General features: G+C 47.5%; 1 protein-coding gene and 1 long non-coding RNA gene across 2 annotated transcripts in view; one reads left to right on the top strand and one right to left on the bottom strand.

Moving 5' to 3' along the window:
- Nucleotides 1-12547: 12547 nt before the first annotated feature.
- The window catches only part of SSPN (sarcospan), a 23117-nt gene continuing 7699 nt past the window's right edge, over nt 12548-27965 (top strand). Inside the window, exons 1-2 of the mRNA XM_009940982.2 lie at nt 12548-13003; nt 26762-26848. Of these exons, the coding sequence (XP_009939284.2) occupies nt 12674-13003; nt 26762-26848 (417 nt within the window). The 5' untranslated portion in view covers nt 12548-12673. The remainder of the gene's footprint in view (nt 13004-26761; nt 26849-27965) is intronic.
- Nucleotides 26842-27965, bottom strand: part of LOC142363613 (uncharacterized) — a 15595-nt gene continuing 14471 nt past the window's right edge. Inside the window, exon 5 of the long non-coding RNA XR_012765863.1 lies at nt 26842-26953. This is a non-coding gene — a long non-coding RNA (uncharacterized LOC142363613). The remainder of the gene's footprint in view (nt 26954-27965) is intronic.

The following is a 27965-nucleotide window of genomic DNA, read 5'->3' as shown; positions in this document are numbered from 1 at the left end:
AGGTGCTCCCATGCCCTGCTGTGCCCCAGCTCCCCTTCCTGCAGGTCCCCATCTGCAGGCTTTCCAAATGTGAGTGCACCCAGGCTGTTCCTTCAGCCAGTGTGTGGATCCCATGTTGCACATGGCTTTGGTTTGAGGTATCTCAGTCCTCCATTACTCTGTGTGGCAGAGACTGCACTGTCCTAGCATGAGCTTTCTCTCATTTTCTTTCTCTCATCATCTGGGTGGGCTCTGCCTCTTCCTACACAGCTGATGCCCTGCACACCCTGTCAGGCTGGGGACTGAGGGTTGTTGCTTTGCTCTTCTCACACCATAGGACTTTCTACAGAAAGAGAAAGGACCTGGAGAGAAGGTGGAGCCTTCCCGAGGGACAAGTTCGCCACTGTAGAACAAGATCTTCTGGAATTAAGGACCATTACCAAACATTGGGAAAGCACATGGATGCCATGAGCTGGGGTAAGCTAGAATGGGGCAGACGAAGGCCCAGTTTTAACGTGGGTCCTAAGGAATGAATAATAAGAAATGAATGCTAAGAAATGCAGAGGAACTCAGGAAGGAGGGAGTGGCACAAGAGGAGTTGCAACAACTGCATCTTTGACTCTGCCATGCTTGTTAAAAGATTATGCTTTCAGTCTTGTTGCATCAATACAGTTTTCCTTTTATTTAGTGCACAGCCCCATGGGTCCAACAGCTATTACCCGCGGATGCCTGAGGGAATTGTGCAGGTGAGGAGCTGAACTGTCTTGGGTGTAGTCAATTTTGTGGGTAATTCTGATGCGAAGTGAGCAGAGTTTGCAGCTAATTAAAATGCTACACTTTAAAATAATTTTTCCTAATTACTATTATTTAGCAGCACTATTTTAACTGCAGTTTCCATGTTCCATGGGGATTTGAGCTGTGTTAATTTCCCACTGACTCTCTTGGCACCATTTAGCATATCAAAATGACCATGAAATTAAAAAACCTTAATCTTTTTACTTTTCTAGGAATTAACGTTAGCATTAACAGGAAAAAATTTTGCTGCAGGAAAAATATGACCAAATTCAGGCCCTTTCCCCTTCCCCCCCACAAAAAGGCAATTATGCTATAGCACTGACTGACCCAGTGGAGCACAGAAGTTGCGCTGGGCACAAGCTGCGTTTGCTCTGCCAGGAGGAGGTTGCACGAAGCCACGTCTCCCTTACAAACACCACTGTTGTCCTGTGGAGCTGGGCAGCAAGCTAGCATTTTTTTGGCCTCAGAATGAGTCAGTATCTGTCAAAACCGGTAGCCTGATCTTTTAACTCCCACTCTGGGCACTGGCAGCTGAAAGGAAGCTACCGCCCCATGCAACGTCAGACACCAAACCCCTGGCAGAACAAGTGCTAGACCCCAAGTGCGTTGTTTCCCAGGTTCCTGCTCTGCTTCAAAGACCGCACTGCTTGCCCGATAAGACAGGAATGTACTTTAGAAAGGGTGAAGAAGAGAGGGGGAACGTGAGACTTCTGTTTGGAATAAGGCAGAGTGCATTCACAGCGTCCTCACATCATCACAGCAATCCAAACACACAAATAACATCACTATGTGAATTTACAAGAAAAATTGCTGTTATTGAGCAATAAAATCTCCAAATCAGCCTCTGACCATCACTCTGAAAAACAACATAAACATTCAACACAAGAGCAATCAAAAATACATCAGTTTTTATTTTTTTTAACTGGAAGGGAAGACTCTCATCCTTTCACTGAGTGCACGTCTACACAGATCAATGTCAGCACTTATTCATTTGCTACTTTTAACTATTAGCATTTATTCCTGTTACTTGGGTCTTAGTCGCCCAGCCATTGCGTAGCTTTACTCTACATGCTTTGATGAAACTCGGTTCTGGGTCTTTCTTGGGAGCACGGGACACATAATTTTCTGGTCCCCTATTGTACATCCAGCATCCCATACCTGGCCCTGCACGCAGCCCCCCTGGGCGGCCCCCCTCTCTCTCCCACTTTGCAACAAGAGGGTAGCCAGCAGAGTTACCACCCTGGCTCCAGCACTGGGTCGCTTGTTGACCCTGTGCGCGTCATGTAACCCTTCCTTGCCTTCTAGAGCCACGAAGCTGCATCAGTCCTGGTGGGATGAGCCGAGCAGCAAGGATTTGTTCTTCCACGTTTGCTTTCCCCACTTGTAAACTGAGCATCATAATACTTGCCTAGATCAAAGGGGGTATGGGGAGAATTAAATAATTAATGTATGTAAAGCACTTTGAAAGATGAAAGATGCTGTATAAGTACAAAGTATTGACTACAAAAAAAACCCCAAAACAACAAACAGAAAAACAACCAACCCACCTGGTTACTGATGTAAGTCTCCAGTTTATTCTGTAAGACATGCATGAAATCGGAAGAATTGCCACTAACAAATGAAGAGGTGGATTATGCCAAGCCCCTAAAACAGCTACGCAGGGGACAGAGAGCCTTGCCTCCTCCTGCGGCTGAGTTCGGGTGCCTGTGTGAGCAAGCAGGAGCAGAAAGCATGCCCACAACCAGGACTTGGAAGGGAAGGCATTCCTGCATCCCCGAATCGCCTCAAGCAACCATGTCAAACGGTCCAATTCAAGAACTGATAGCACAGTGTCTTACGGCAAGCTGTGTTTCTTGCTGTTCCCCAGCCTCACTGCTCCAATGGTTAGAAACGTTCCTCTGGTTTCCAGGCTAAATGTACTCGTGGCCATTTGTATCCATTTGTCCCGGTGCCAACATTGTTTTAGGTTTAACGCAAGATATTTATAGACCGATCTTGTCCTCTCTAACCTTTAATGTTGTCAGGCTGAACTAGGCAATCCCTTCCAGTTTCCTGTTGTTAGTAGGGTCTCCAGCCCCACACCAAGCACCCTACCAACGCTTGGTTACACTTGCTCCATTCGCAATTTGTCTTTCTCGAATGGAGGTGAATAAAGCTGTACGCAGCCTCCTCACAGGGTCCACCAGTACTTGTTCTCCATCATTAATACTTTTCAAGGCTGTGCAGGAAATACTTGATACAGTCTTGATCACGTTTACCTTTTTCCATGGCCGTGCTATGCTGCCATTTCATAGCAACCCCGTGACCAGCCAAGGCGCTTGAGACTTTTTATTTTCCCAGAGAACCTCTGACACTTCAGCCTTACGTGCCAAACCTTACATCTGACACAACTGAATTTCATCCTGTTCCCATTGTTCCCGTCCTCAAGGTCACACATTTCTTCCTGTTTGATAGGCTGGGGCCTCTTGTGTATTGACAAGCACTCGCATGTCTGTGTCATCAGGAATTTCATGATGCACTCCTCCCTCTTTTGTGCGATGGGCAAATATTCAGTAAAAGGGCAAATATTCAGTAAAAGCAGTCCCCAAGCAGCCCTCAGACATTTCTGCTAGCAACTGCCTTCCAGAGAAGCTTTCAGCACAGCTTGCTTTCATCTCCAGTTCTGCTGTCTCTCACCTATCTTACAGGGATGGTTGAGGTTCTTCCAGAATGAAAGATGATGCATGTCCGTAGGGCTTGCTGGACCCAACCAGTGCTTTAAAAGCATTTGCGTTCCCTTGGGGACATTGCAAAAGAGAGTCAGAGAAGTTGCAAAGCGCTGACATTTCATAACAATGCTAAGCCAGGAAAATATAATACTCAGGGTAACTTTGGATGGGAGGGAATATTCTTCAACATCTGGTGGAGCACATGCAGTAATTCTGGCAGCACGGAAAGCCCTGTGTCCTCAAGAACCCTTTCACAGAAAAGGTCACTGGTCTGGGAAACTGGAGGATATGAATCCATCTTGTTATTGATGATCAGAGGGAAACCGAGTCCAAGGAGAGGTGGAATGCAGAGACAAGGGCCAGGTGGCTGTTTCAGGGGAGAGGCAGATAGACGTCAAGAGTCCCAAGTCTGCTGTCATGCAGCTCTGGCCTGAGCCTCGGGCCTCTGTTTTGTCTCAGATCAAGAGCAGGCAGCTTTGGTCTTTTATGGAGATGATTTATAGATGGTTTACAGCAATACAGGAAGAAAAGGGATACTGGTTTCTCACAGTAACCAGCTCTTTGTGAGGCAAAAGATTATGGCCCAGCATCTAGTCAACGCTGCAGTTGGGAAGACAAACTCAGGAGGAGACCAGAAGAAATGAACCCCGATACACTCAGGTCTCCTGTCTCCAGGGAAGATCACAGGCTCCATTTTCAAACCAGCCAAGAAGTACGGGCAAATCTTGGCTGAAGTCAGCAACAAACCTTGACTGGGCTGAAGACGTCAGCTCCAGTGGTCAGGTGCTTCAGGGCTCCAAAGGCAACTCTGAGAAAAGTCGCAATAGGGCCTGGTCGGAGGAACGTCGCAACCGCTTGCGTTTGAAAGGTTGAGAGCTCTGCAACAAATTCCAGCTGGTGCCTGCCAAAGGACCCAAATCTGTATTTCAGTCAACTGCAGTGCCTGTGAGCACATCAGACCTTGAAGTACGGCTGGAGCAGTGAATAACAAGGTGAGACTACCCAAGTGCCAGCGTGAGACCTTGAGCCAGCCACAGAAACAAAGACCCGAGTGTCTGTAAATGCCAGAAAGTCTGAAAAATGAGATACATATGCATATGCACCACAAAGTTTGTCCTGGATCTTTGGAGAGAGCACCTTATTAGAGCTGCTGGTAGTGTTGCAACTCAGAAGCACTTATTCTCATGTGACTCTTGAAAAAAGTCCTTTCTACTTTCATTACAAAGCACCAACTGCATGGGACAAGCTGAGCATGTTTGGCACCCGCTGCTATGAAGGAGAGCTCCTCAGACCTTGCACCGTCTGATCCCTCCACCCCGGCTGGGAGTCCCACCCGCGCAGTCAGAGCTGGAGAGTCAGAGCTGAGTGAAGCCAGAGCTTAGATGGATTTCAAATATCATCTCTCCACCTGGCAGGATTTCTTGCAGTCCATCCTGCCACTTTCTGTGGGCTCCTAGCTCTGTGTTTGGGGGTATGTGAAAGAAATGGAGAGCTGAACAGTGAAAGCCATGCCTTGCTTTTCCTTTTCATCCCATCCTCACCCTGTACAGAGACAGTCAGAGTCACAGAATCACAGAATGACAGAATGGTAGGGGTTGGAAGGGACCTCTGTGGGTCATCCAATCCAACCCCCCTGCCAAAGCAGGGTCACCTACAGCAGGCTGCACAGGATCTCATCCAGGCAAGTCTTGAATATCTCCAGAGAAGGAGACTCCACAACCTCCCTGGACAAGCTGTTCCAGTGCTCCATCACTCTCAGAGTGAAGAAGTTCTTCCTCATGTTCAGATGGAACTTCCTCTGCTTCACTTTGTGCCCGTTGCCCCTTGTCCCGTCTCTGGGCACCACTGAAAAGAGTCTGGCCCCATCCTCCTGACTCCCACCCTCAAGACATTTGTAGGCATTTATAAGGTCCTCTCTCAGCCTTCTCTTCTTCAGGCTGAACAAGCCCAGCTCCTCAGCCTTTCCTCGCAGGAGAGATGCTCCAGTCCCCTCACCATCCTCGTAGCCCTCCGCTGGACTCTCTCCAGTAGCTCTTCATCTTTCTTGAACTGGGGAGCCCAGAACTGGACGCAGTACTGCAGATGAGGCCTCACTAGGGCAAAGTAGAGGGGAAGGAGAAGTCCTATGCCCAAAGCCCTTAGCTGGGCTTCCCCTCTACTTGCTTACCCTCCCTGAGCTGCAGGTGCTGGTGAGGGGCTGCCTGCTGGGAAAACGGAGAGGCAACTGCAGTTTCTCCAAGGTAAAATGGAGATCGCCAGCCGGTGAGGGTGATGCCGCTGCCAGCTGCATTGGCTGTGGCCCCAGTGGGGCTGCCACCATACTGCCACAGCGTGGATTCCCACTCCAGGAGAAAAACCCAGAGGGGCGGGTGGGTTTTTCTTTAGAGGGAGAGTTTTGGGCTAATTCAGCCTCATCAGCTGCTGAGCCAGAGACACGGGCACAGGCAATACCCGTGGCAGGCAGCACATGCCACTTGGACCCCCGAGCATTGCCCCTTCACTTGGAAATGGTGAGACCTGTGCCTTTAAATGAAAACAATTTGTGTTATGGGACCAGTAAAATAATTATTAATTGATTGATTCATGTTGGGGTGTGAGTGATGGACACGGCTGCAAGTGGTGCTGCTGCAGAGGCTTCATTCTTCCTCTTGCAGGATCAAGCTCCTTTATTTTACCCCTCTCATTAATGAAAAGTGAGACCTGCACTCCTTGCCCTTCCCTCTGGTGCCCACGGTGCCTGTGTCCCAGCGTAAAGCCGTGGGCAGGTTTCCTGAGACTCCTGTGTGTTGCCTGAGGCAGCAGCTTTAGCCCTGCGCGTGCGTGCGTGCGTGGATGTGTGCATACTTATGCGTTCCCATGAGCATGCACATGGAACAGACCTAATCATTATCCTCAGCAAGAAGAACACGAGTAAGAGGATTTGCCTCTGTTTGACCAAGTAATAATTAACACCTGATGAGCAAGTCTAACAGCCACAGCATCTCATTAGCATATTTTGATGGGCAATATCCTCTTCAAATATACTTTTAAGAAAGTTTTCTGCAGGAGACCCCCGTAAATGCCTGGGCCACTGTCTGGATTCAGGGAGCCACAGCTGGAGGAGAGGAGCTCCAGGCACAGGGCACCTCAGGGAGCCTGAGCAAAAGCAAACATTTAGGATTTTAAATTGGGGTAGTGCAGTCATTGTGGAGGCTGAAAGACAGTTTTCTTCTAATCTGAAAGAAGACCTGATTTCTTTAGTATGCACAGATACACCTCATGGTCACATGCGATGGCTGGAGGGAGTAAGGCACGTTGTTAAATACACAATGTGGAGTAACTTGACACAAAACAACTCTTGTTCTACTCCCTTCCATGTCTGTCACTCCAACCAGCTAAACTGAAGTGCTTCACACCTTGGTCTTACCCCTAGTAATGCCAAAACGGCACATGGAGCACACACAAAGAATAACATGGGTTGGACGGTTCCTCTGGAGGTCGTCTGGCCCAGAGCAGTGCTCGCGACAGAGCCTACAGACACACAAAACAATGTGAACTGGCCTCGAAACAGTGTGTTGAAAACAAGCCTCACCTCCAGATGACCTGAGCTTTAAAAATGGCCGTGTCAGAAGCCAGCCTGAATTGCATGTGTCAGACCTATTTCTAATTGGCCTTGTCTTTTATGTAATTGCGCTTTCAAGAGCTAGATATTATTATTATCGCTGTCAATGGGCATCAGTCTTCTGAAGTCACAGCGGCTGACTTCAGCCTCTGCTTTCAGGGAGAATCTTTCGTCATTTATTTTAATGTGGGAACCCTCTGCTGTTTAGCAGGTTGCCAGTGTGCTGAACGTGGGCTACTTGACATCGGCTACTGAGCATTGGCACTGCTCAGTCCAGCTCTGAAGACCATGGCTTGCTACGGGGCAAGGGGAGCAGGGAGAAAAGGAGCAAGGATAAGTCAGGGTCTCGGCTTCACCATGGCCCAGGTTGACTTGGTGGTGGGTGAGCCTTTGGCTGACTGCGGCATATTTGGCTCCCTCCTGACCCCAGCCATCTCCCTGGGGGTGGCATCTCCGAGGTGGTCCCTGGGCAGCCTTTCGTGGAGCTGCTCTTGAGGCAAAGGGAGCCAAATGCCCACTGTCCTAGGGGCAATGTGGAGAGCCCTGTCCAAGCCTTTGTTCCTTGCTAATTCTGCTGCTCTGGATTTGTTTGCTGCAACCCTGCGACTGGCACTTGGCCGGGCTGCTGATACCTTGAAGAAGTATCTGTACAAATGTGAGTATGTGGGAGTGTACGTCTGTGTGTCTGTGTGGGTTCAATCACGTCAAAACCACTTTATTTCCCGTGTAAAAATTGCGGTGGAGAAAAATCTGAGGTTTCTGGAGCCCCATGCGATGCTGTGTGTCCTTGCGGGCAGGAGAAGAAATAGGAAAGACTGTGTCATCGCAAAGCTGCAGCCCAAACCTTGCCATTTCTACATCTGACGTTGTGTGTACTGTTTGACTTCTTGTCATCGTCACCCGGTTTGCGCTGCCTTTTGGCAAAGGGAGGAACAAGAGCAGGCAGTGTTTTACAGAGGACAGTATCTGGCTGTGGAAAAGCTGTGCAACATGACTCATTTTGCGTAAAGGACATGAAATTACAACTGCGTGCCACAGGAGAGATGGTAACTGGGCTCGAATCAGAAAACATCCTCATCCAGGAAGGGTATTCAAGCATGTGCTTAATTTAAGAACATACTTAATCAGGGCCTTTAGGCATAAAAGGGTAATGATTATTCTTATGTTGCCGAGAAAATCCAAGTGACATCCGGAAGATGTATTACTCGAGAAAATTTAGTGTTATTTCAGTGTCTGTGTTTAATCTTTCGATCTGTAAAAAAGTAATTATTTTAATTTCTCATTGCTCACCAGTGCTGTGAATTCTTTCACAGCTGTTTTACACTGGATTGTTCATGCCAAGTGAAATCAGAAAATACAATCTGGTTCAGATAATAATTATGGAACATCAGTCCTGCATCCGTCCCCATTAAACTTCCCAGCGTGTAAGATATGCATTTTTGACTTTGCAGGGAAAACTAGCCACAGTAAAAGAACCTTTTTCCCTCTTGTACACACTGTTCAATCATTTCAAGACAATGTTCCTGTCCCCAATTATTTCAGTGTATTTGACCTGTAATTTTTTTATCTGTGTAACAGTGTATTGCTGCAGAGATTAGATGTGGTGTATATTATTTTAAATATGCAATAGATATATATATATTTTTAATTACAAGTGACCATCTTTATTAGCAACTGATTAGCATCCATCGAAGTCCCAAAGGTGTCCTGGTAAAAGCTGTCGTCCGATCTCTTTGTTACTCAAATAACTGTGCAAACAGCAGGAGCAGCAAAGCAGAAGGTGGGTGCAGGTGCCTCCCAGTGTAGGCTCATTGTACCCAGCCTAGGAGGGGCTTCCTGCCTGAGCATTACCAGGGCAGATGGCAACCAATGTCTTTTGGTTTCCTTGGAAAAAACAAGTGCTCTGAGCAGTGCAGCTACCCTGGACCCAACAGCTGTGAGAAGATGAATGCCTGTCTAAACTGACCACAAATTGTAGTGTAACCTGGCAGCCAGCAACTAAGCACCAGACAGCCGCTCGCTCACCCCTCCCCTTCCACCCCAGTAGGATGGGGAGGAGAAACGGACAAAAGGGAAAACTCGTGTGTTGAGACAAAGACAGTTTAATAAGGCAACAAAGGAAATGCTAATACTACTAAAAATAATAATGAATATGCAAAACAAACTATATACAATATAATTTTCTCACCACGATGAACAATTCACATGTCAGTCCCCAAGCAGCAATTGTGGAATGCCAGACTCGTGAATTTTGTGAATTTCACAAACCTCCCCCCCCCAAAAGACCAAACTCCCAGAAAAGTTTGAACTCCTGGCCAGGACAGGTTTCGAACTCATGGAAATGAGAAGAGCCGATAGCTTCCTGCCCACTGGCCAGCCCCCTATCCTAAACTGAGCATGACGCCCATGCTATGGAATATTTCCACTGGCCAGCTTGGATATATGTCTGGCTGTGCTCCCTCCCAGCTCCTGCACGCCTGCTCATCAGCTGAATATGAGAAGCTGGAAAAAAGTCCCTGATTTCGTAGCAACAACTGAAAACATCAGTGTTATTGACGTTCTCCTTGTACTAAAGCCAAAACACAGCAGCTACTGGGAGGGAAATGAACTCTGTCCCAGCCAAAACCAGGACACTACATTTCATAGTTTCATATTCAAATCTTTTGGTCGCTGTACAGAAGGCGTCCCCTGAACTGGCCTAGACTTACCCTGCCTGAAGGACTCTGGATGCCAGCCATACAACCTGAATTTTCAAAGGGGATGCAGGAGGCTGGGACCCAAGTGGATTTCCCACCTGTACCTCATAGGAGATATTCAGCCTGCTGCCCATAGAGTGTGGCTTCATTTTTGAGATACTTGCTGTGCAGAATGATATTTAGGCACCTGTTTTAAGAGACATTCTTGGGCCAGGAGATAAGCAAAGGCTGTTATTGGCTGTAAGGTAAGTGCTTGTTCAGTTTATTGACTTTGTGTTAAATCCTGTTCATCCTCCTCAGGCAGTTACTCCCCTTGAAACCAATATGACTGTCGGCATGAATAAAGCAGTTGGATTTGGGCCCCTTTTAGAAGACAACAATCATAAATCTGTCTGCCAGCACAGATGCAGGTGCTAAACCCAGGGAATTTCCTGTGGGGAAAAAACACAGTAAAGATCTGTAGTATAGAACTAGAGAAATGGATGGGCATAAAGGAAAAGAAGATTTAACTTCATTTAATTCTAATACTTATTATTAGGGTGGATGTTCAACTGAGCATCAGTAAAACATGTTCCCAGCTTTGCCACTGCTTCCCTGTCTGACCTTGGTGATGATCCTTTAGCACCTCGTCCCTCCCAAAGCTGTGATTAAATATAATTGTACGTGGCTTTGAGATCAAGAGACAAGGTGCACCAGTGAGTGCAAACTGTCATAGGATGTTTGAAAAAGAGAATGATGGTGGCAGAACATCTTGATGAGATGCTATGAAAACACAGTGCAGTAAGCAACATGACGAGGGAAGAGGATTTCTTCAGGTTATTTCACCTCTAGTTTCTTTTCCTTTTACTTTTTTGAACAATATATCTTAATCTTGCTCTCTGGATGTAGCACGAGAGTTATGTGTGCAGAAGGCATCTAAAATCACTTTGTTTCTAGTTTTCTGTCATATGTTCAGTAACATAAATAACCAAAGAAGATATTGCTTAACTCATAAAACAAAGTGACATCATAATTTATTCATACAGAAGACACAGTTCATTGCTGTTAAATGCCATAAAGAGCTGGGAATAGAGTAATTTCTCAGAAGGCATTGCCAGTATGTCAAAGGAAAGATTTCCTTGATGCTATCTCAGCATGAATAAGATCCTCTCCGAGTACTTCAACATTTTGGTTATTCACTCCTGAACCGCTCTGCAACATTCAAAGGCAGCTTTGCTGGGGATTTCCCCAACATCTGACTTCTTCCCACTTGCCCCGCTCCTCCCAACGCTTTGCTCCTGTCGTTTGCTCGGATTGACTCCTCTATGGGAAGGAAAATTGAAAAAATGCATAGCCAAATGGTGGGGACAGAGCTGGCTGGCCCATTCATGCTGCTCCCATTGATGGTGGTGGAGCAGCAGCACAAGCCCACGTGCCCTCACGGCGTTCCTGTGACAGTGGGGACACGGAGCTGCACGCACGGAGGAGGGGCTGCGGTGCTCCGCTGGCCCCGACCCAGCTCCTGGCTCATGGGAGGGCAATACATCAGGCTGTACGCACTCAGGCCCCAGGCCAGCAAAGCGTTTAAGCACCTGCTTACCCCTAAGCTTGTGAGTAATTCCTCTGGCGTGAGCTAAGCACAGGCATCATGGCAGCCTCCCACTTCCCACGGTCTTCCCTTGCAAGGACATGAGCACGGCGGCCCGGCTGGATGCACGGCTGCCGGCATCGCCTCCGGCACGGGACTACTCACCACCCACCTCTTCTTTCTCCCTCCCGTTCACAGACCTCGTACTCGCTGTCTAACTCAGCACACCCCAGTCTTGCTGGCACCTCTGTGGGCGAGACCCCGAGGACCCCCACCAGCATCCAAGAGGCTCTTCCAGTGCTCCCAGCACTGGATTCAGCTGCAGAACTATTTTAGAGCATTCCAGGAAATAAAACAAAACACTTCTGTTGGTGTGCTGTCCCCAGGCACCGGTGTGAGCCAACGTATGGACAAAGTTCAGTGACCACATGTCCACAATAAGACGTCCCTCTCTCGTTTGGGTAACATAAACAATCTTCCTGGTATGGACACCTTGCAGCCCTGGAAACTCGCTCAGCAGATGCTAACCTCCATGCGCTACCAGTACCTGCAGAGAACCCCCAGTCCCCAACACTGATCCCCGTCTGTCTCATCATAAACCATGCCCAGCTGTGCTTTTGCAACTGTTGGGAAGAGGCAGAATTCCTTTTGGCTTCTGAGGATATTAATTTGAATTTTTATTTGTGTTAATTTCCTACTTCCCATACACATAGTCGGCTCCCTCCCACTGAAAAGCACCTATTTAATCTGATTCAGCTGGCCTGCGAAATGTGCCCGCTGTGTGCCTGGCGCTGCGTGGGTTCACCGAGTCGTGCTCTGCGTGCCAGTAATCCCCAGGGGAGCCACGGCATGATGAGCTCCTACCTGCCTGCTCCATGCGCGCGCAGGCACAAGCACTCGGTCGCTCCCGGCTCCCTGGCGAGACAGATCTCCCTCCTGCTCACCCGCTGACAGTGCAGGCTTTCCGCACGCTGTGTGCCTGTCCAGCTCCTCCACGAGCACGCATGCACGTGTGCACTCACACCTATGCAGCCGTGGCGGCACACGCACTCAGCCGTGTGTGCACAGCCAGCCCCCGCGCTGAACCAGCGCCTGCACATTGGCAGTTCGCTACCCCCCTTGAATCCCCCTCTTCTCTGGGCTATATGTGGCATTTCGGAGCTCTGACAATCTGCTCCAAATGTTTTCCATATTTGTTCAGCCTCCTTGATTCAAATACCAGGAACAACTCAGCCAGCACAAAGCGAAGCTTTGGGGGGCCAAAAGCCTCACGCCCCCACCAGCGTGTGCGCACACACACGCACGTGAAAACCTAAAGTTCATCGGCATGGGAAAGGAGGAGGAGAAGAAACCCCAGCACAGCACGTCCCTGAATAACCAAAGCCAGACAGGGAAGGCACCCGAAGCGGAGAAAAGCACCGACCCGAGCAAGACGCAGGAGTCTGCGATGAAGAAGAAGAAGCAGAAGAAAGCCAAGGGGGATCCCAAAACCGGCCAGGAGGAGGAATCCCACACTTGTTGTGGCTGCCGTTTCCCGCTGCTGTTTGCTTTGTTGCAGCTGGCATTAGGCATCCCTGTAACAGTGCTGGGCTTCCTTATGGCAGGCATCAGTTCCTCTCTGCTAGTCAGAGACACTCCATATTGGGCTGGGATAACTGTAAGCATAAAGTCTGTTTCTCCGTAAAGTGCCTTTGCCAACACTAATGCAAGCTGCATGACGCTCCACTTTAGACTAACCAACTGCATGCACAACACCATTTGAGTTATGCTAACTATAAATATTCCTGGGATTAAATGTCTGGATATACTTTCCCAAGGAAACCACTCCTTCAGAATAACACGATCTTTCATCTTCTTCCCTGATATACCCAACAGACCTTAAATAAAATACAGGGTTGCTGTTCACTAGATGTATGTATTAGCTTGTGCTTTGCAGTGTACTCCTGCCTGGTGATGCTGCAAAAGAATATTGATTACTTACGCTGCCTCCCCCCTTTCCCCACCAAACCATAACAATCAGGTTTCAGAAGTGAGAGCATAACTCTGTAACTCGCAACTTTTAGCCAGGAGCGTTGGTAACTGTGAGAGGAGAGAAATGGCTGTCTTCTGAGCTTCCTTGCTGTGCTGTGTTGAAGAACCGCCGTGATTTAACCCCTTTCCTGCCTGCCGCTCCCCAGCTTCTCATCCACGGGAGGGCGAGACCGCGTGTGGCCATGGGGAGGGGGACAGCTGGCAGATGGGCAACGTGGCCGGGGAAGGGAGCCCGTCCCGGGGCCCACCGATGGCTCCCACCAGGTCATACGCAGTTCTCAGTGAGACGCCAGCCTTACTGCAGGGGATGGCGGGGATGGGGTGAAGGGCAGGGTCCTGCTGGACGCAAATGGGGGCACAGTGGGGTCCCCAACACCGGCCGCCCCTGCAGAGTTGTGGGGAGGAGGTGTGGGGGTCTTGGTGCTGTGCGCGGTGTGGCCCCGCTTGACCGCCTGCTTGGGGACGTGTGGTTTGCCTGTGGAGAGACGGTGGGTGATTATGAGCCAAGGGCGTGCCGTGGATGCAATTTAGCGTGCAGGTTTTCCCCTAGGCATCAGGCTTCAAGAGAATATATACCGATGTGCTAGCACTGTTTTGGGTGTTGTTAGACCGTAAGAACTCACAGCAAATAAATGAAACAGCTGTGGGAGTGCCTCCCATGAATGTAATCCCTTGCCAGTCGGAGGATTATCTGAACACCTGAACTGTTCGGGGTTTGCTGTATTAACCCTGCTGGGTGATGCTCTAAAGAGTGGAAAGAGCAGGATGTGAGCTCCCAAAGGAAGAGCTCCTCTTACTCATCTTGCCCTTCTTGTTTCTCTTGTGACCGAAGAGGTATCTAAGGGTTTAGCAATGTTTGGTGGGGCGAGAGCCTGCCCTGGCCTGGGAGAAGAACTTCCTCCTGGAGTTTTTGCTGTTACAAGCCAGGGGGGAGTACAGATGATAGAATAGCAGCATGTGACATTTTCACTCCTCTTGTTTATTTTAGGGATTCTGGAGGTCAGATTGTGTCTTTTCCAGACAGCACTAGTAGTATCCCGGGTTTGAAATACCTTTTTCACTAGAAAAAGCTGGGGAAAGTGTGAGCTGGACCAAACTAGCGTATGTCCAGGGATATGAGAAAAGCCATGGAAGCAGCCCCTGGCCCATGTGAATATTATCAGTGTCCAAACAGCATCCGTTTGAGACATCCACATCTGCCTGACCTCCCTCAGAGAGGCCTGAAGTCCCTCCAGAGTCGCTGCTTTCTGAAGACCAAGCTATAACCCCGCTCATTTTCGCGGCAGCCTCCGGCGCTAGTGACATTCAGACGCTCACAGGAGGCAAAGCCCCGTCGCTTTCAGTGTTCCCCCTGAAAGGCAGGCAGAACTCCCCCTGTGCATTCCTGCGCTAATCCCCGACTCAAAGCAAGACTCAGCTCTCAGCCGTGATGGTCGTGCTTTGCACTCACCAGCCAGCCAGGGTAACCCCTGGGGGAACGCGTCCTGGGACTGTGCTGGCTGGAGGGACCAGGGCCTCATTTTGCTTAGTGTCACCAGGTGCCCTGGCCATTGGGAAGACCAGTGCGCCCGGTGGGCTGCGGGCAGGGACTTGTGGGGAGGGGTTACTGCTCCCATGGTTTGAGTCCGGTGGCGACTCTCACCTTGGGGACTCCGGTGTGAAGTTGAGCCACTGGCATGCTCAAGCGTGGTTTGATTCCTCCCTGGATCAAAATGGCTTTAGGTGCCCACCTGCTTGCCCCCAGGGTGATTGCAGGGACCATGTGCTGGGTGCAAAGGGCCAGGCAGGCTCCTGGGGAACCATGCTGCTCTCCTGCACCCTCAGCCCAAAGCAGAAGGGAAAGAGGGGTCTGACGCCAGCAGAGAGGGTGGTAAATGGGAAACCAGTGGTAGAAAGGAGAGGTTGGGGTGGTGATGCTGCCCCAGAGCCTCCCAGCGAGAGAGCATGTGTGGAGCACTGGCCATGGCCGATGCACCACAGGAGTAATGCAAAGCATATATCTGAGGGGCAAAAGGCAGGAGGTATGACATGGTGCTGCATTTACTTTGTTCCTGTACTGTGGTGTCTCTGTGGAGGTACTTGGTGCCCACTGCGACATGGGATGGAGATGGCCGAGAGCTGCTGAGCTGAAGTTTCTGGGTGTGCGAGTCACAGGGTGCTGCTGGTGAGCTGTGGCGGGAAGCGTGCTGAGGACTGGCCTCCGGAGAGCTGGGGGGAAACTGGTCTGTAAAGAACCCTTGGCTGGGACATCCTTACGTGTGGCTGGATGTCCTATGGGCTGGCTCTTGGGCTGCTGTGGGAGGCTGCATGGAGAACATATATAGGTAGGGGATGGATGACCCCCATGTGCTGCTCGAGAGCAAACCTCGTGGCAGAAAGTGGCTTCCCGAAACTCATTTATTTGCACACAAATGAACAACAGAACAGAAAGATGTGCTGTAAAATATCAGAGCATATTTGTTTTAGTAGCATCCCACTCAAGTGCTCTTTTTAAAGGACTTGATTAGTATTCAGAATCAAGAACTTAAAAAAATCTATTATTGAGACCTTTTTAGCAACATTAGAGATAATGGGTGAAGCTCATTCCTAGTGTTACTCCTTTGGAATTACACCAGGGCTGGATTTGACCCCACAGCTGTTAATGCAGGATGACAGAAAAATGAAGGAAAATTGCTAATGTGTTAAATAGACCCTGATTGATTGAAAGAATTTTTTTCTTCTTCTTCTTCTTCATTAGTGGCAAAATGGTGACACCATTCCTCGCTGAAAATCAGCGCTTCAGTGCGTTACCATGAATGAAAAGGAACTTCATTAGAGAAGCAGCTAGAGTAAAATACTACCAAGGAAAACCATGCAAGGCAGTCAGAGTTAAACTCGTTCAAAACCTGACCACCGAAGTTTGTGAGGATGGTGCAGGCCAGGGATGAGGTTCGCCATCCTGTGGAATCGATGTGGCCAGTGATCCGCTGACAGGGAGCAGAGGAGGCCCCCGGCACTGAAGGGGTCCCCCCCGAGGGGTGCCTGGCACTGGCCCTTCCCTCCTGCAGCTTCTGCAGAAGGAAACGATACAGCTTGCACGTCAGAAGCCTGTCACCTTGTTAAAAGCTGCTAGTTCGAAATACATTTCAGTTGAAATCCGTGGGGCATTAGTCAGAAACCGAAGGAAAGGTTTACTCACAGAAACCACGGAGTCTACGTGATTTACCACTTCTGCTTCGGCTTCAGCCACCCATTCGCTGTGGAATGCCTCTGCTGCATGGCTAGGGACAGGCAAACAAACGCGATTAAACGCGGTGAAGGTGGCATTTGTTTCACCTGCCTGCAGCCATTTACAGCGATGGTGTCCAGGTCTGAAGCAGTTGCCCGACTCCTCCGTGAGACCTGTCCTGAGCACCCGAAACTGCAGTCTGGACCATCCCAGCAGTCTCTTCCTGCTTGCTGGTTTGAAGGAGCTTTGACAAACTCTTCACAAATCCACTCAGGGGTGGAGGGCTTTATTTTTTTTCCTGTGTCTTGCCACTGACTTGCTGCGTAGATTTGGGCAAGTTACTTAACCTTGCTACGACTTTGTTATTTCCCCTGTAAAGTGGGGTTAATAATGGCTATCCGTCACCCCTTGCTTTGAGATCCTTGGATGAAAAGCGTTGCAGAAGCGGTAGATATTAATGGTATCCTTTTCATTCTTTTTCATTAGCTTGTGGCCTTTTGACACCCAGAAGAAGAAATGATGTATTTCTCCTCGAAAAATCTGCTGCTAGATTATTTCCACTGTGATCAAAAGTAGAGAGTATCAAGAGCTTTCACAGGCAAGCTCCCTCTCAGCCCTGTTTTGCAGACTCAGGCAGCTAAGTTACAGAAATGCTCATCAGAAATTATTATCCAGGGTGTTTATTATTTCTGTCAGAAAGTTATTGTAAATGCATATGTATGTATGGATGTACATAAAATAGGGATTTTTTAAAACATTATTCAAAAAATCTGTTTCTCAAGAAGCTCAAGGCAGCAACCATGGCTCCAGCTGTCACTTGTTTTATTGCAAAACGTGTCTCAAAAGACCTGCCATGGGCTGAGCCCCCAGCCCAGGAGCTCAGACGCTTCTGCCTGCTCAGGCCCATCAGGGCCACGTCTCCCCGGGTGTTTCTCCAGGCCAGAGGGTCCCTGATCTTTTCCCAAGGGGTAGCCCTGGCTCGCTGCTTTTTGGCATCAGTGTTCAGGCATTGGCTTCTCTGCCCTGGTGGAGTGAGGCTGATGTGGGGCTTTGTGGTGCAAAAGGAGGGTAGACTTTTAGCTGAAAAAGCAATTTAATTATTCTTCATTTACCTGGAGTCAGAAATGTTTATGTCTGTGTGAATTTTTAGACTTGTTTCAAAGAATCTTTAAATAAATTTAAACCAAAACCTTCGCCAAAGGAAACATATTCTTTGCTTTGAGCATCTCACAGACAAGGACAGGTGAGACAAATGAAGGTCCAGCACTGGCTGGAAGACTCAGCTGTGAGGGGCAGTTTGCAGGAGACGAGGGGCGAGGGACGGCACATGTGCAGCAGCATCAGAGAACGGTGCAAGGCTGCCTGGGCTGGCGGAGGAATTTGGCTGGCTTCCGTGCTTCAGAGATCTTTCGATGCAGCAAACAGCCAGGATTATCTCCCAGTGTCCCGTATCCCTATCAGACGCTGATAATTGACATGTTTGTTTAATTGATGTACTGCTGCATGGGACTCTGACTCGGGCGGTGGGTCCTCCCACTGACTCCACACGTGCTCGTGGGCTGGTAAACCCAAGTGCCAAAATCAATCACACTGCCTGTAACAGGCAGGGCTGACACAGCCTTTGCCTCTTGAGGTTGTCAGGGTTTGTGTCGTTCTGGGGCTGGAAGGGAAGGAAGGCAGTGTGACAAGCTTCCTGCACCCAGCACCCGCTTTGGCTTGTGCAGCTCTCCGCAAAGTCACTCCGGTATCCCCTGTTCCCATGGAAGCAGCAAGGGCCCTAAAATTACGCTGAACTGTTGAAATAGTAGAAGATGGTGACAGGGAGAAGCCAGGGGTCGGGATTTTCATGCTGAAAATGGGTGCTATGATGGTGATGTGTACAACTGTTAAGAAGAAGCTTTGAGAACATTGTTGTGAGATGGGTGCTGAAAGGATGAAGAATTGCATATAGGCATTTGGGGAAGAAAGGATGGTGCCATGCTATAAAGCAATAGAAATTAGAAATTGGGGTGAAGTGTGTCCTGATGGCTAGCTGGGGTTGGTTAGACCCGTACTCCCCTAGACCAGGAGGGATTTGCTTTACCTGTAGCTGTTCCCAGAATGTAGATGGTTTCCCTGGCTCAGTGTAACAAAGCAATTCCAGGGCCACGTTGCAAACTCTTTTCAGTGGTGCTCAGAGACAGGACAAGGGGCAACGGGCACAAACTGAAGCAGAGGAAGTTCCAGCTGAACATGAGGAAGAACTTCTTCACTCTGAGGGTGATGGAGCACTGGAACAGGTTGCCCAGGGAGGTTGTGGAGTCTCCTTCTCTGGAGATATCCAAGACCCGCCTGGACAAGGTCCTGTGCAGCCTGCTCTGAGTGACCTTGCTTCGCAGAAGGGTTGGACTAGATGACCCACAGAGGTCCCTTCCAACCCCTAACATTCTGTGATTCTGTGATTTCCCCACAGATGAGGTTCTGTGGATGTTTCCACCAAAAAGCCTTTCTGCAGATGGGCTGTCACATGATAAACCGAGGCAAACCTGTAGAGGTAAACCCCTGGCAGCCTCCTTGCCTTTCCCTTTCTGGATCCTCCCACCTGCTGGATGTAACATTTTTCGATGAGGTCAGACGATCCGGCGGCACAGTGGTGGCCCTGCCAAACATCAGACAACTGCTTTATTCGTGAGGCAACCGTTTTATCTTCTTAGAGAGGGTCAATAATTGGGAAGCACCCCCAGCTAGAGCAAGAGGCAGCAGGTCCCCTTCCATATTGACGTGGGGGATGACTGGCTATTTAAAAAAAACTGAAATGTGTTCTCTTTTAAAGCCTGAAAGGAGAGAGACACTCTCTTGTTAGCCCTGGCCCCTTGCTGGGTTTTTTTTGTTGTTGCTTTTGACACCTTTTCCTGCAGAAACTGTGGAGGTGGCTTTCAGTCAGGCTTTACCTCCTATAAGGCCTTGCTGGGTTTTTAACTTTTACTTGTTATTAGGGAAACCGATTTCAATTTTTAATAAAAGGTGACACTTAAAAACTGGTGCCATCAAAGCAGCTAATGGAAAATACAGTCATGCAGGCATCCATTTTTTATACAAGCGAGCTTCAACTAGCCATGAGCAAACATCAAAAGGTTTGAGGGAGGACTGCCTTCAAGAAGAGCCATCAAGTTTAGATATTTAACCGAACCTTCTCCAAAGTGGATGAAACTCTGGATGGTATGCAACAAGGTACGCCGCGTGAAATATGCTATGGTGAGGTTTCCAGTGCTTGTTTATAGCCATGCGTGTATGTAACACCAGAGCTGTGTTGTTCAGAGCCCTTTGCCATTATATCTCATCATTTTCTAAGAGTAACAATGCATTGATGCCTGATTAACTGAAATCCATACTTTGATTTTGATCAGGCATAGAGTGTAAAACGTTGATGAGAAAACACGTTGAAATGCTGTGAAAGAATGGTTTGAGAAGGTAGCTGCACACCCAAGTTCTGTGTGATACCTGGTCAAGTGCTGAGCTAATCGTGGACACCTCTGTGGTTTAGCCCGTAGTCTAGCTACAGCCTCAAGGGGAAGGAGGGAGGAAATCAGAGTTCCTGGCTGGATTGTGTTTGTGCAAAAATCCTAGGTAAGATTTGGAGAGGGAGGTTGTTCAAACAGGTTTACTCAGCCTAGGTAATATTATGACTACAGAGATGATGACTTTCCACAGCTTCATAGTCATGGACACATGTCAAACCACGAGTCGTGTTCACGTAGCACTCTTAGCCATGCTGCGCTTCTCACGTTGTAAATCACTGCTGGCTCTGGGACCGTATTTTTTGTTTCCTCAGGCTTTTGGTCTCACAGCACCGTATTTCTGGCTTCACGGCAGTAACGGACTGCTGCTGCAGCTTCTGGCTTTGTAAGTGATGGTAGCCTTGCCTGTGCTTTGCCGAGGGAGTTAAATCTCACCATAGCACAAGCAACCACCTTCACTGCTGAGCAACTGACCTGAACAGCAAAGATCATTACAGAAAAATGGTTTCATTTGATTATGAATGTTCCTGCAGGGTTTTGATTACCAAATTTATAGAAAGTTGTGTATCTGTCACAGTGTGTAATTGCATGGTTTGAACGGACCTGTAGTAAAGGTATCATTATTTTATTCTGCAGGTGGGGCAGGGATGACCAGCTATCATGGAGTTCTGTGGCTGTTAAAAGAATGATTTCCTAGATGGTGATAGCTTTTGCCTGCAACCACAATATACATGTGTATCATTATTATTACAGCTATTATTTCTGGAAGCAATTTTTATGCAACTAGACTGTCCTTAAATCTAACGAAAAATCTCTAAGAGGAAAAACCATTAGGGTGCAATACCTCTGTATGGCAGACTGGCTTCTTCTACATGTGGTAGTGAGGTCTAGGCTGACCCAGGGCTAATGAAAGCTAGCAGTGAAAGCTGCCTGTAACACCCGCTTTCGTTGCCGTTTCCTCAAACCTCTAAAGAAAATGAACACCAGTATCACTGTCTGCAACAGCCTGTGCAGATGTCTGGTGTCAGAGCTGGTCCTGGTTCGTAACAGCAAAGCCAATGGGAACATTTTCTTTCTTGCATCAAAGTCTGTGTCCAGCGGGGTTGTTAAATTGTGGATAACATGACTTCTCCAAATGCGTGGAGGGGAGCTAAGCCTTGCCATATTTGGTAAGGCAGGTGCACCATCAAGCCAAGTATCACCTCTGAGCGTAAGCCTGAGGCTTCAGAGGTAGCTACAAGAGACAATTTCTTTACCCTTGCCCCTACAAACAGAAAGATCCATAGCATCTTGAAGTGAGCAGCTATGAAATAACTTGTCCATAATGAAAATTTCTCCCTAATTCTGTTAATAGCAGTTTTTCCCCGGAAGTTTGAGAGTTTGCATTCCTATTAGAAAGGAAGACTTTACTTGCGAGTCTCATGGCATTGCACTGCTTGTATTTGAGATGTATTGTCCTCCGATCTCTTTGCTTTATGCCCCCAAAGGTTGTTGCAGGAGATTCCTGCTAACCAACCCCCATATAAAGAGCAGAAGAGCCGTACTATGTCTTTGTGATCGTTTGCAGCATTTGTCTTGTGGCATGGTGCAGACCCAGGATGCTCCTTTGAACCAGATTTTTGCCTCTTTCCTTCATGTCTTGGTAGACATTTCCAGCTCTCCCGCTTTACCAGCCTCATGTGCCTGGATTTCCAAGACACTCTGGGTAGGGAGCGCTTTGCTGGAGAAAGCCGCCTATTCTATAGCAACAGTCAGGCTAAAGCTGCAGCAATAACAGAAGAAAAAACAATTTCACAAATATACAAGGGAGAGATGCAGACAGATTAGAGAAATCTGTAGTTTTGAAATCTGCCAAAACAAAACAAATCGTGTTAATATGTCAGTGCACAAAGACAATGAATGCAAACCACAGTGGAAAGTTGTGCCCTACGTGTTCATTTTCCGTGGGTTACACATTCATCTTCATCACTACTATGGAGTGCCCTTGTGTCACTTTTACACCTTGTGCTCAGCCCTTGCAGGACCAGACGCGAGCGAGCTGCAGGGAGGTGAGGGTGAGGAGAGCGGCTCGCTTGCACTGGGCCTCATGGTCCTTACTGGGTCACAAGATGTCTGTGGGCTATGTCCAAACACCTTTCCGCATTGCCACCTGGGTTTGTTCCAGTCAGAGATGACAAGACTGTTTTTCTCACCCATGACACTTCTCGGAAGTGTGGGAAGTTTGGTGGGAAGGACAGCGTTGTTTAGTGCAGGAGGATGCTGGCACCATGCTGGGCAGGGTGTCAGCCCGACGTGCTTCGGTGACAGCTGGAGCTCTTCAGCATGGAGAGATTGGCTGAAGTAAAGCTGGTGGTGAGGGATGTGGGGTGCACAAATCTTGAGATCGATCTTCTTTGCTGCTTGGGTTCCGGTTTTAAGATGATCAAGCTATGTAAAGCCACGCTCGTTGCAAGTGCCGAATGCGCGTTGCGGCACGGTGGTGGTCTCGCTGTTGAACCATGTATCTTGCAGCAGTGTGTGAGGCTCCAATCTGTGAGAAACACCCAGTTGTGCCAGCCTCTGTGTGTGTACAGGGAGAGGTGGTTTGCAAAGTCCTGAAGAGCCAAAGACTGCATGCGAGATCTTGGTGGGTGGGGGGATCCTTCCAGACAAATCAGCTGGGACCCACTCCTAAATGTGGTTGGGATCAGCTCCCGTTCCTGCCGAAATCTACAGGATCTTCATTCAGTTCTCACAACAACAGGCTCTAGTCCTCTTTGGGGTGGGGACAACACGGAAAATGACTACTCCTATTTTGACTGTAGTTTCAAAAAAGTGAATTCTTCAGTCACTTTTCAGCCTTGCAATGTTCCTGCCCAATGGAAGGAACGTCTACTGCTTCCCGCTAAAAAGACATAGCACTGGAACTTTTCGAGAGCTTAAACTTTAAAGTGTTTCAGCCAGCTCTAGTGAACAGCTGTTTTCCCTGGATTGTGAACTGGGGGATTTCACAGGGTATGTCTTAACCAAAATTAAATCTGTACCCTTCTTCAGTACATCTGTATCATATTTGGGTCTTTTTCTAGGCTGTACTTTTCTAAATTTAAATTCTTTCCTCAGTTAACCTTTCACGTCACTACCTATTCAGCAAAGGGTGTGTTAGTCCGTCTGGAAGATTTTGAAATATGGGATCTTGAAATAAACTTGAGTTGAAATTTACTCAGCATAGAAATGCATATTTCTAGATTTCCAGATAACAGTTACAAGAGCTGATCTAATTAACTGCTATTGTGCAGCTCTTACAGAATCTATTTTATTTGTGTAACAAATGCATATCGATCGGTGGCAAGCAAGTGCTAAAGCAAGTTCAATTGCATTTTATGTTGTATGCTTGGTCAATAAGGCATAGGAAATGTATGCTTCATGCTGTGATACTGCAATGGCTGTTGAAGCACTAGAATGCAGGATTACCTAATGCTACTCAGCAATCAGTATCAGCAGCATCCATAACGTGCCTGCTGTCATGCAGCTGTCTTCGGCACTTAGCAGGTCCTAACGAATACTTACCAGAGGATTTTTACAGTTATTCTATTGCACTTCACAGGTATCATTTAAAACTGATCTATTAACAATGTATAAAATAGAAGCACAAAGCTGTTTTCTGCACAAATGTTCCACACCTCAGTTTGCTCCAATGAGTGAATTTACCTGTAATGAACAGAAATGTAAAACATATATGGGTCTTAATTCTCAGAAATATTATTTTTCACCATCACTTAGAAAAATATACATCTCTGGCTAAAAAAAAATGTTGGTATATTGTTATAAAAGGAATACTTCAGCCTCCTGTTATCTTCTGGCCAAGACTTGCCGGAATCTGGACCCATTGTAATCTTTTATAAATACCTCTCTACAAATGTGCCTCTTCAAGTACCCCTGAGTATATTCTTTAAATCCCAGAGGAACTTTAGAAAGTGCGTGCAGGAATGGAAATGCTTTTAAATGGTAGTATTTTGTACGGGAAGCTTTCTGAAGAGGGAGGTCTGACCCTGCCACATTGAAAGCTGGCAGGATTTTTGCAGAAGCTGTATGAGGCACGTGATGGTAGAGAGAAAATTCCACCATTGATACCTGGCTCTGCCCTCGGAAATGAATGCAGCTCTGTTGCCTTCTGTGGGAAAACGGGAACGGGAGAGTGGGTACAGTCCCGTGATGTCTCACGGGAGTAACCTGGAGGCAAATATGGCCCTTGGTTCATGCAAGTGTAAATGCCCACTCGTGTAGCTGAAGCAAAGCAAAATTGATTTATTGCTGGTAAAAAGATCCTCCAGCACCAGATCCTGAAAATACTTAGGTCTACCTTTGACGTGAGCAGCCCCTTTGATTTCACATGAATTTGGGGACGTAACATTAAGTGAGTGCATTTAAATTTTTTTTTTTTTAATTCTCGCTGCAAGTTCTTTCCTTCAGCCACTACTGCTGCTGGGGAAGTTTATCATTTAGATATTACTAGAGGTATGATCTCCTTAAGATTTAAGTTTTATGGACATGTTAATTGAATTAAAAGATTAATATACAGTGCAAGGGACCAAGGACATAGGCGATTAATCCTGAGAAATAAAACATGGTTGAGTTACATAGAAGCACTACAGGGCAAAAAAAAAACCAAAAACCACTGAAGGACCTTTGACAAGAAAGGTTGTTTTTTCCCCCGACAACCCTGTCAGCTATGGCTGTCAACAATAAAAAGAAGAAAACAAATAAATTGGAGGCCGTGTGGAAGTCATAGGACCAGAATATAAATACACATGACATGGAAAGGAGTAAATAATACTGACGCTTTCTTTAGAAATGTTCTCGGGCAATACTTCCTATTCATGTCCTACTGAAATGACATGAAATAAAACTTTATGGCAAAAGAGTGTCATCAGTCACACAGGTTCTTGAGAGACACGACTATCCCTGTGTTTGAGAAGCACTCCTCCTTTGTAGGGCTACTGTCTAATGCCTTACACCAACAGTGCAGACAGGAAGAGAAGTTTGGTATTTTCTGCATCAGATCATAAAAGAAATGTGTTTAACCGTTGCTGCCTAAAAGGGCAGTTAGGCGTTTTTCACTGCAGGTCAAGCAGTCCCCTGTGGAGCTGGAATCCTGGACGTGCACAGCACTGCCGGGAGCGTGCAGCGAGCAGGCGGGGATGGGGCTGTGCAGGAGCCCTGCAACCCTGCAGGCATCTCCATGGTGTAGTCCCATCCCTCAGCAAAGGCAGCTCGTACCCGGGTCTGGCCCGAGAGGGCAACTCCCACTGCTCCGGGAAAGGAGAAAGCCTCAAATTAAGGAGAAGTCTTCAAAACCCCCGAAGTAAAATGAAGGGGAAAAAAATTTACAGATTCTTGCTCTAGTGACTGGGAATTTAATAGCTATGATTTACAATCAATCAAGATGCTCCTAGCAAGGAGACCCAGGCTTGCTCCAAGCCCCGTGTGAAGACAAGCCTTAGCACCTCTGAAAACATGCTGGCTGAGCTTGGCTAAGGTCCCCACTAAGGCTCATCACACCTGGGCCTTTTTTAAAGGCATGATACGAAGTGGCGTTTAAAAATGTGTGCATGCTGTCAACTCACCTGTTTTTCCAAGGCAACCCAAACATGCATGGGTTCCTCCAGGCGTTGTTCCAGCCGCCGACAATGCCCTCTCGCTGGCCGGATCCAGCCCCACGGCAGCATGAGGAGCCCTCACCAGGCACCTGGGGACCTGGCTCCTCTTGTCCAGGCAGGGGGGAAGCTGCCAAAAAGCAGCAGTCTGGTTGCAGAGCTGCTGCTCCTGGGCCCTCTTATGAGGTCTGCTCGCTGGTCCTCCAAAAATGTGGGAGAGGAAGGCGCTTGACTGGAGTGCTTAGCAGCATGGGGGGACCCAGAAAACTACTTAAAAAAGGGTATTTATTGGGCTAGCTCCTCAGAGCAGGGTTTTCCCTCCTTGGATGGCTGGAAAATGCCTACCAGTGAATATCTGCTCCTGGAAATATATCTTAATCTTCAGAATTAATAATAAAGACATCTAAATGAATAAAAAAGTGCATAAATACATTTCCATTACTGTTAACCTTCAGCAATTACTGCCGAAGGGCTAAAACGCAGTCTCAGATTGCAGGGGAGATGTCTTCTTCAGTAAGCTGTCCACTCTAGGAGAGGTTGAAAGCCTCTACTATGAAGTGTGCTGCTTCATATCCAGCAGCAGATATGGTTACTGATTTATGACCTGTACTGGTGACATAAAAACCCTGTCAGCATCCAGTGACATGTAAAACAGTGCTCTTTGGGCTTGCAAGCCTGACTTCTTAAGCCCTCTGCTCCATTTTGACCATTACATGGACAAAAGCTTGAAATGCATCCTAGAGATTAATGTTGGGCTGTGCCTTTGTAGGTCTGGTTCAAAAAGTCCCTCTAAGTTTTTTAAGCCTCGGTGTCTGCAGATTGAAGGTTAAAGCTCTTCCCTCCTCACAAGTGCACCCACACACGTAAGGCTCCATACACATGCATGGCTGTAGCCCCTACTCAAATGACTTCACTTACACACTGCTCCTTGAGTTCCAGTCCTGCTAACACAGAACGGTACTTTCTCTTGAAAAAAACTTATTTTTGTGTGGTGTTTGTTTAGTTCTTTTTTAACTTTGACAAATTCTATGTATCTTCCCTTGCAGGTCTGTGTGGTGTCCTTAGTGGGATTTGTTATGCTTTGTATTTCGTACCAACCTGATGAGAAGACATGTGTGCAGTTCACAGTAAAGGTACCTTCACTTTTCTTAATTTCTTCTTTTTCTCATGTTGTTAAAGACAGAAAAGTTGGTACTGGGGATATTTTTAAGGCCACGTGAAAAGAAGTGAAAATGCACCTGAAATGCAAAAATAGTTTTCTGGTATTTTCCAGACAGCTAAGGAAGAAACTGTAGCCTGTAAGGGGGAAACTCTAATAACAAATATTTCAAATCAGAACCAGATACCATTTTATTTGCCATATTTTAAGAATATAAAAGAGATTCAGTCCAACACAGCTGGAATAATTTGGGAAGTGTTCAGTGAAATGTTGAGGGTTACTGATTAATTAGAGATATTCATAGAGAGCTGGGTAAGAAGTAGGGTGGCATAAAACAGGTCCACTTACATAAAGTTTTATTTTTTAATGTGATTTAAGAAGCATCTCACCATCTTCCCAGCAGTTTTGCTCCTCACTATGAAATAAGAAACTGCATGGGCACAGGCAAATTAAAAAGCATGGCTGGAAATCTCTACCTTGCCCTCCTCCACGGTCGAGGAGAGAGAGGCTGGACCTGAGCACCAGCACGGTGCCTTGTGTCAGAGCTGGGCGTTAGCGGGAGAGTGTTAGCAAACCACGGCGACAAGCATTCTTCCATGGAGCAGATTCCCATCCAGCATTGCAAGAGAGGCACAGAAACCGTGCATCATGCCCTGCCTCAGTCCCCAAAACTGTGCTTCGCTGACACTGGTAAGCCTCTAGAAAAGAAAGGCCGAGAACGCTTGTTCCAGGTGGGACATTTTTAACACCATTCTTCTGGGCTGCTTTTCCTTATTATTGTAATTTCAGGGCTCTTAATGTTTTGCAGACACATAATGAGAGAAAAATACCGACACAAGCAACACAAAATAACAGTGATTATTAACTGAGAAAGGCAGAAGGAAATCAAACGTAAGGAGCAGCTTTTCAAAAACCTGGCATTCATCCTCCCTTAGGAATTAGAACCCGGTGTGTCTGTTGTGCCTCTCTCAAGATTCTCCGTACTTACATAAAGAAACAAAGAAGAAGAATGGTCTCTGCCCTTTGGTTGCCTTTACATTCTCACCCAGTCACCTTTACACCCGCAAGTAAGCATTATGGCTGCCCAGGGA

The sequence above is a fragment of the Opisthocomus hoazin genome, chromosome 1 (genome assembly GCF_030867145.1).
Source record: "Opisthocomus hoazin isolate bOpiHoa1 chromosome 1, bOpiHoa1.hap1, whole genome shotgun sequence".
NCBI classification, from domain to species: Eukaryota; Metazoa; Chordata; class Aves; order Opisthocomiformes; family Opisthocomidae; genus Opisthocomus; species Opisthocomus hoazin.
The sequence above is the reverse complement of the archived record's forward strand: the minus strand, read 5'-3'. Positions and strand labels throughout refer to the sequence as shown.